The sequence below is a fragment of the Heterodontus francisci genome, chromosome 7, assembly GCF_036365525.1.
Source record: "Heterodontus francisci isolate sHetFra1 chromosome 7, sHetFra1.hap1, whole genome shotgun sequence".
Taxonomy (NCBI): domain Eukaryota; kingdom Metazoa; phylum Chordata; class Chondrichthyes; order Heterodontiformes; family Heterodontidae; genus Heterodontus; species Heterodontus francisci.
In genome coordinates this window covers 118,270,771-118,279,970 of record NC_090377.1, presented here as the reverse complement: position 1 = coordinate 118,279,970, position 9,200 = coordinate 118,270,771, and the positions used below count along the sequence as shown (strand labels likewise).

The 9,200-nt window shown below is 45.8% G+C and overlaps 1 protein-coding gene across 1 annotated transcript in view; it reads left to right on the top strand.

Moving 5' to 3' along the window:
- Nucleotides 1-2,917: 2,917 nt before the first annotated feature.
- The window catches only part of slx9 (SLX9 ribosome biogenesis factor), a 149,693-nt gene continuing 143,410 nt past the window's right edge, over nucleotides 2,918-9,200 (top strand). Inside the window, exons 1-2 of the mRNA XM_068036001.1 lie at nucleotides 2,918-3,206; nucleotides 5,654-5,762. Of these exons, the coding sequence (XP_067892102.1) occupies nucleotides 3,054-3,206; nucleotides 5,654-5,762 (262 nt within the window). The 5' untranslated portion in view covers nucleotides 2,918-3,053. The remainder of the gene's footprint in view (nucleotides 3,207-5,653; nucleotides 5,763-9,200) is intronic.

The window sequence follows — 9,200 nt, the reverse complement described above, 5'->3', positions numbered from 1 at the left end:
AGGCCTTACAGGAGGAATGCAGCCACAGTTTCAGTCTGCTTCTTACACTTGCTTTCCAGCTCCTTGAGAGATGGAAAAGTGGCAGGCTTTTTCCAAACTGCTGAAACAGACTGAGTTGGGGTGGTTTGTTCTTCTTGGCAAGTTTTCTCCAACTGTCTTTTCAAATCATTGTCCATATCCCAGCTCACTGTCCAAGGCAAAACCACAAGCAATGTCACAAGAGACATGCCTCCTGACCTCAATAAATCTTTACCTGTCACTTCTCAGTAAACAGCTTCCCCAAGTCAAAAACAACACCTGCTGGGTAATTAATTGACAACAGGTGCCTTCAAGTAACTGTTTGTTTTCAAAGCCAGAACTCTCAATGACCCTGGTAAAAACCCATCCATGGAATCTTTTCAGTTTTCCTAAAATAAACCAATGTCCAGCTCTAAAATACGAGTCCTCAAAAATATACTTAAAAATACAGAAGCACTCGTAACAAAGTTCATTCCAAATCCTATCTACAGCTTTCCATTAATAACACAGGAGGATGTGAAAAAGGAGTTTTATTTTTAAAATTGGACTTTTGGTGACTTACATTGTTTAGAATTTCAGAGGGGGCAATAAACTTAAGTTGAAGCTAAGCTCTTTGTTTAATTGTAATGAAAGATGTTCTTGTTCTTTGGCCTCCTTGTCTCGAGAGACAATGGGTAAGCGCCTAGAGGTGGTCAGTGTTTTGTGGAGCAGCGCCTGGAATGGCTATAAAGGCCAATTCTTGAGTGACAGACTCTTCCACAGGCACTGCAGATAAAATTGGTTGTCGGGGCTGTTACACAGTTGGCGCTCTCCTTGCACTTCTGTCTATTTTCCTGCCAACTGCTAAGTCTCTTCGACTTGCCACTCTTTAGCCCGGCCTTTATTGTTGTCCGCCAGCTCTGGCGATCGCTGGCAACTGACTCCCACGACTTGTGATCAATGTCACAGGACTTCATGTCGCGTTTGTAGACGTCTTTAAAGAGGAGACATGGACGGCTGATGGGTCTGATACCAGTGACAAGCTCGCTGTACAATGCGTCCTTGGGGATCCTGCCAGCTTCCATGCGGCTCACATGGCCAAGCCATCTCAAGCGCCGCTGGCTCAGTAAGGTGTATATGCTGGGGATGTTGGCCGCCTCGATGACTTCTGTGTTGGAGATACGGTCTTGCCACCAGATGCCAAGGATTCTCCGGAGGCAGCGAAGATGGAATGAGTTGAGACATCGCTCTTGGCTGACACACGACAGGCCTCGCTGCCATAGAGCAAGGTACTGAGGACACAGGCTTGAAACTCGGACTTTTGTGTTCCGTGTCAGTGCGCCACTTTCCCATACCCGCTTGGCCAGTTTGGACATAGCAGCAGACGCGTTTCCCATGCGCTGGTTGATTTCTGCATCGATTGACCTCGTCAGCAGACGTGGTCTCTTCAGACTACCAGCAAAGATCGGATGTCCACCAAAGCTACTAAATATCATCCCCTCATTCCATGACAATATGAAAGGCATAATTCAGCATAGCGGTGCCTCATCAGACCCCTTTCCTACCCTGAGTGACGTGAAACAGGGCTGTGTTCTCGCACCTACACTGTTTGGGACCTTCTTCTCACTGCTGCTCTCACATGCGTTCAAGTCTTCAAAGGAAGGAATTTTCCTCCACACAAGATCAGATGGCAGGTTGTTCAACCTTGCCCGTCTTAGAGCGAAGACCAAAGTACGGAAAGTCCTCATCAGGGAACTCCTCTTTGCTGACGATACTGTATTAACCTCCCACACAGAAGAGTGTCTTCAGAGACTCATCGACAGGATTGCAGCTGCCTGCAACGAATTTGGCCTAACCATCAGCCTCAAGAAAACGAACATCATGGGACAGGATGTCAGAAATGCTCCATCCATCAATATCAGCGAGCGTGCTCTGGAAGTGGTTCAAGAGTTCACCTACCTAGGCTCAACTATCACCAGTAACCTGTCTCTCGATGCAGAAATCAACAAGCGCATGGGAAAGGAGTCTGCTGCTATGTCCAGACTGGCCAAGAGGGTGTGGGAAAATGGCACACTGACACAGAATGAAAGATGCATTAATGGGAAATTGATTATAAACTGGATGTGATTATTATATTTAGTGCAGTCAGAAATACTGGGACAGAATGTGCTGTCAAAAATATCGACAAGGGTCATGGTGTACTCTGTTATTTCAGGGTAAATAATACATCAACTAGAGACAAGGAGCAGGTGCACAGTTAATTGTGAGTATTCAAAAGTTAGAGAAAACTTCATGAAAACGGCAGTTCGCCCTTTACCTCCCATTTCTTTTTAGAAATTTCCAGTAATTTCTCATTAAACTCCCAACAACAAGCTAAGTCTTGTCAAGACAAGCAAAAGTACCCCTTTAGCAACATGATGAGTGTTAATGAATGCCAATCAACCTCTCTGGCATTGCAAATTGACTATTACAAGTGTAGAGTCTCAATCTTTCAGGTTGTGAATTGAATCAGCTCGCAACAACTTTGTGGCCAAAAATTGTTTCGAGCTGAGGCAAGGATGTTCGGGGACAAGTCTGACTGAAGGCACACACCCACTTTGCGCCTCTGTACTTGCTTCAGGCCTGTTAACATGCTCCAACTTTTCCCAGTTCCCCGATGAAAGGTTATTGACCTGAAATGTTCTGGCTCCACAGACTCTGCCTGACCTGCTGAGTTCTTTCCAGCATTTTCTGGTTTTGTTTCAGATTTCCAGCAGCTGCAGTAGTTTGCTTTTGTGTTGGGGATTATTTCTTCAAACCTTTCTTTTTTTTTGTTTGGGAGATGTGCTGCTGCGGCAAAGTCAAATTTCACCGCGCGGTAGGACTGATTTAATGACGCGTTGAACTTGTATTGTGGATCTGAACTCGTTGGGGGAGGGAGTTGTGAAAGGATCCGGAACCGTTGTGCGGACTCGGGGAGAGCGACCGGACGGATGTGAGGGAGGACCGGGTTCAGCACGTGTGCTGCCGTTGGTGACCGCCCGGCACGAGCCGCCGCGGCAGAGCGAGCGCGGGGGATGGTGGGCAAGGAGCGGCAGAGCCGTTACAGGCGACATTCGGCAGCCGTGAGGCTCAGTGCCGGGGCAGATCCGCGGTCCGGGCCTGCCCGGGACCCCGCGTTGGATTGGTTGCCACTGCCGCCCGTGGAGGACGGGAAACTCCCGAGGGAGGTGAGCGACTGCACTCCGGCGGTGAAATGGGGACAGGGGTGTCATTGCCCTGGGGTAGGTTGGTGGGATGAGGAGTGGGGAGAGATGGGGTTGGGGGCAGGGGAGTGAGGAGAATGTGGCAGTGCGGAAAATTGCCCAGGTGGGACCAGTCCACAAAAACAGCAGGACAAATCCAACCCAGTCAATTACCGCCCGATCAGTCTACTCTCAATCATCAGTAAAGTGATGGAAGGTGTCGTCGACAGTGCCATCAAGTCGCACTTGCTTCGCAGTAATCTGCTCAGTGACGCTCAGTTTGGGTTCTGACAGGGCCACTCAGCTCCTGACCTCGTTACAGCCTTGGTTCAAACATGTGACTGCTCTTGACCTCAAGGCAGCATTTGACCGAGTATGTCATCAAAGAGTTAATGGGAATCAGAGGGAGAAAACTCCGTTGGTTGGAGTCATACCGAGCACAAAGGAAGATGGTTGTGGTTGTTGGAGATCGACCATCTCAACTCCAGGACATCGCAGCAGGAGTTCCTCGGGGTAGTGTCCTTGGCCCAACCATCTGAAGCTGCTTCAGTGACCTGCCGTCTATCATAAAGTCAGCAGTGGGGATGTTCGCTAATGGTTGCACAATAGAGGCCTGCTTTAGGTTGGAAAAAGAATCCGACCCGAACCCGAGCGGACCATACTGGGCATGAGCCCGACCCGGCCCGAGCCTGACCCGACCCGGACCCGCCACTACTCAACCAGACCCGACCATCCGTTTACTTACCTTCCTGACTCCGAACCTGCAAGAAGCTGCCGTGCGTGCACGAGACGTCATAGTGACGTCACTTGCTCACTGTGCAGACTCAATTTCGTCCCGGACTTCCAGCTCAGGTAAGTTCTTTTTTTATTTTTAATACTTAGCATCAGAGTGTTTACTGTGTGTGTCTGGCCCGGCCTGATGCGATCTGGACTCGGTCCGACCCAACCTGAACCCGAAAGCTGGCCCTGGAAGATGGGTCCGACCTGACCTGAACCCGATACATGTCGGGTCCTGTTGGGTTCGGGTCGGGTAGCAGGCCTCTATTGCACAATCTTCAACATTCGTGACTCCTCAGATACTGAAACAGTCCGTGTCCCGTTGCAGCAAGACTTGGACAACATCCAGGCTTGGGCTGATAAGTGAAAAGTAGCATTTGCGCCACACAAGTGCCAGGCAATGACCATCTCAAACAAGAGAGAATCTAACCATCTACCCTTGATGTTCAATGGCGTTACAATCGCTGAATCCCCCACTATCAACATCCCAGGGGGTTACCAATGACCAGAAACTGAACTAGACCAACCACATAAATACTGTGGCTACAAGAGCAGGTCAAAGGCTTGGAATTCTGCAGTGAGTAACTCACCTGTTTCTCCAATGCCTGTCCACCATCTACAAGGCACAAGTCAGGAGTATGATGGAATACTCTCCACTTGCCAGGATGGATGCAGCTGCTACAACACAAGAAGCTTGACACCATTCAGGACAAGGCAGCCTGCTTGATCGGCATCCCATCCACCACCTTCAACATTCACCCCCTCCACCACCGACGCACAGTAGCAGCAGTGTGTTCCATCTACAAGATGCAGCGCAACAACTCACCAAGGCTCCTTCGACAGCACCTTCCAAACCCGCAACCTCTACCACCTAGAAGGACAAGGGCAGCAGACATGTGGAAAAACAACCACCTTCAAGTTGCCCTCCAAGTCAGGATGGTGTGAGACTTGGAACTATATCGCCATTCCTTCACTGTCGCTGGATCCAAATCCTGGAACTCCCTTCCGAACAGCACTGTTGGCATACCTACTCCCCAAGACTGCAGCGGTTCAAGAAGGCAACTCCCCACCACCTTCTCAAGGGCAATCAGGGATAGGCAATAAATGCTGGCCTAGTCAGTGATGCCCACATCCCAGGAATGAATTAAAAAAAAAAAGTGGGATGTGGGACGGGAGGGGAAGGGTGTGCAATATGGAGCGGGAAGTCGGGGGGAGGGGGATGTGAGGTGGGGGAGGCAGGAGGAGAGAGGTGGTTTGGGGGCTGTGTGGGGAGGGGAGCATTTGAGTGGGGGGGTGCGGCTGGGGAGGGGTTGAGTGTTGGGAAGGGGAATGGGGTGTGGGGTATGGGGGGAGGGGAGAGGGTGGTAGGCAGTGGGAGGGGGAAAGGGGTGGAGGGGGGAAAGGAAGAAGCGGGGAGAAGGGCAGGCAGGGTGAGGGGAGGAGGTAACAGCTGAAGGGGGAGAGGGTGCGAAAGGGGAAGTTGGGGCAGAGGATAAGGGTGGGGCTGCACTGAGGTATCTGGAGAGTTCATTGCAGAGTTTTCTTCTTTACCTGTTTGTAAGCATGATGCACCACTATAAACCATTAAATAACCTGGAAAGATAAAGAGGCACCTACTCTGACCAAAGGATATTATTGTTTGTTGCACGCTTCAGAATGCCAATCAGTTGTCCACCTCGCTATTCGCTGGAACCAAAATTGACCCAAAGGCACTTGTTTGGAATCTGGACATTGATTGCAAGACTGTGGTGTCCAGTAAGAAAGGTAAGATTTAAATACTCTGTTCTGGAATTTGATGTGTAAATTACATCAGGGCTCTCGAGACTCCTGCAAGAGCTCCCTGCCACCTTGCATTGTGGAGAAAAACAGTGTTTGCTGGACTTTTTTTTTAAGCACTTTTGGGAAATGACGCTTGAAAATGTTTTTATATTTTTCTGCCAAACTTTCTCCTGTGTTGGGTCAGCCTGGACCGATACTCCTGATGAGCCCTGCATTTTACAGGTCAGCTAAGCAGTGTGTTAATGTCATGTCTTCGTTTAATTATGAAGCTCATGGCTGTTTTCAGAATTAATCAGCAGTCCGATTTCGGCTGTAGTTTTGGCCCGGAACATTTTGGAAAATCTAGGTACAACATTGATCTCAGAGTTCAGTTGTGTCATTATGTAAAACTGATTTACATAGGTTTCATGAACAGATTTCTATGGTCATTTACGCCGTTCATTATGTTTCATTTCTGTGAAATGCAATCCATGAAATTCTGGAACATAGTTTTAGAACACCTGGGTTGCATGATTTGTCCAATGGCTCAGTGACTATTCAAGACATACAGACCAAGGTTCATCTCTAAAATAAGAGCCAAATACTGCGGATACTGGAACTCTGCAGTGAGATCAGAAAGTACCGGAAATACTCAGCAGATCTGGCAGCATTTGTGGAAAGAGAAACAGTGTTAACATTTCAGGTCTGTGACCTTTCATCATTCCCTAATTGGTGCTGAATTAGTTGAACTTTGGCAGGATGGAGAGCATGGTGCTACAATTTTCTTCAGCGTCCTTGGTTTAGGAGAGGTTAAAATTGGAAATATTAAGGTCGACCTAAATTTTTATAGCGCCTTTCATAACCTCAGGACATTCCTAAACACTTTACAGCAATGAGCTACTTTCTGTTGTAATATAGCAAACATGGCAGCTGATTTGCACACAGCAAGTGTTCTATTCCATAAAGCCAGTTGTTGAAGGATGAAACTGGAGCCAATCTTTACTCAAATGTAAAATGTATTCAGAATGAAAGATTATAAACCTATATCTCCTAACTCAAATCCCCACTCAGTTTCACTGTCTCTATATATGTGCTCAGCTAAGACCCTAATAAACACCCTCCACCTACATACAATTAAAAACAATCAACAGGTTCCTTTCTTTTTCTTAAAACCTAGTTTAACATGCAAAAATATTTCAAAACAAATCAAAATAAATTCTGTATTCTGTACAAAGCATTACATTGCGAGACGTCCCTCCTCTGGGATCCCTAACAATTTCTTTGTACAAGCATTTCTTTTTGTAAAGAGTTGGTTGATGACATGTACCCATTTAATTTTAGAGATTTCTTTTCTCTAAAGCAGTTGTTTCAAGCCAGCAAGGTCAATCCGTAACCTTTTCTCACTCACGCTTTTTTAAAAACGTGTACACTATGCCACAAGGAATGATTATCTACATAACGTTCAATGGCTATCCTATCTTCAGTATGCCCCTTGTACAGACTCTCACCTAGAAATGAGAAATAGAACCCCATGTCCACTGCCTCCAAAAGAGCCAGTGTTTCTACAGCTGAAGTACTTTTAACAACCCTTTTTATTTTCTTAGCTTCCCAAGCTAAAGTACATTTCCCATTTTCAACCTTCAGAAATATTATAAAACCAGCTGCACTTAAATACCTATCAGGAAGATTAGCATGTTAAGCATCACTGAAAATGACTAGTTTCATATTCTTTGGGCCACTTCAGGATGGGAATTTAAGTACACATTTCTCCAGATTTAATTTTTTCAATGTTTTATTTGGCCTTAAAACATTTTCGACTTACAGGTGTTTCATCGTAGTACTTAACTCCAACACATCAAAACTAGCATCTGGTCTCGTCTGAGTGCACAACCAGTTCAACTGACCAATCAACTTTCGGAATTGCTCCCTCTGCTTTAGATATATCATCTTTTGGTGATGACCGAGTATGATTAACCGGGATAGGAGTAATACTCTTCCAATAGGATTGATAATTTAAAGTTAATCCAGATCTACTCTGCTTAATACCTAAACTGATGTATTTAAAAGCCCCACAAGCGTGACTCCCAATCTTAAATTCTGCTGTAATCTTTCTAATAACACATCTCAAATTCCACAGTACCACCCCTTAAAAAAGAAATCAACATGCGTCATGAAGATGCCTGAAAGTGTCCCTTTATGATACCAATAAAACATTGCGGGATCTGCTTTTAGTTGAGTACAACCTATTTTCAGCAAAACCAATCTCACTGAGAAATACCATACCCTGGAAGCATCATAAAGGCCATAGACACATTTATTTAGCTTCCATAATTTTCTTTCTGCATGTAATGCCTCTTTGGATGGGTTGAGAAACACTTCTCTGAAAAATATCACGTTGCAGAAACGTGACTTTTATGTTAGCATAAAAGCAAAATACTGCGGATGCTGGAAATCTGAAACAAAAACAAGAAATGCTGGATTCACTCAGCAGGTCTGGCAGCATCTGTGGAAAGAGAAGCAGAGTTAACGTTTCGGGTCAGTGACCCTTCTTCGGAACTCTTTATGTTGCTTGATCTACACTGCCATGAATATGTAGCCAAGAGCTAAAAGGATTTAAGATAACTTTTCCAGCTGTGGGAGAGTCCACTCTAATATTTGTATCATCCAGCCGCTCTTCAAAACCCCTGACAACTAGCCTCACTTTAGCCTTATAAGTCCTATCTGCAAGGACTTTCAATACCAATCCATCTATTTGACAAGGCTAGCTGCCCCTTATCTGGTACCTCAATAAACTGTAGCTATATAATTTATTTTGTTTTGCCTCTTTTGCCTCCTGTGTTCCGATTATTAATTTATCCTCAAATTTATTGGCATCCTCCAAAACTTGGTCATGAGGGCTTATGCTTTTAATTCGATTGAGAGACTGCTCTGTGGCCTTTATTTCATTGTCTAACCTATTGAAGCTACTGCCTGTACTTGGACCTTATGTCTGCTGTGACTATGAAGTGCAAGAGGGCGATCACGCCAATCAGAAGCTCTTTCTTGAGTACGTGATCTTTTGCTGATGCAATGGTCACTTCCAGACCCACTATTAGAACTTGCACTGCGCTCTGTTACTTTTCACTCTTTTGCCCCCTTCTGCCAGTTATTATACCTTTCTTCTTGGGCATCATCCTGAACATTTAACCAATATTTAAACTTGCCAGTAGATTTTCCCATACGTCCCACAATTGTCACATCCCTCTATTCATTAGACCCCTCTGGAATATGTCACCTGATTACCCACTCTGGGAAATTGGCCTTTGGATGTGAAAGCTCTGTCCTGTGTTGTGATTGCTTACATTACCGCTGTCCAACCCTGGATCTACTGTATTCTGTTCTTGAGGATCTTCATCTCAAAATACATGAGCATTTGGGATAAAAACACAAAGTGCTGGAAATACA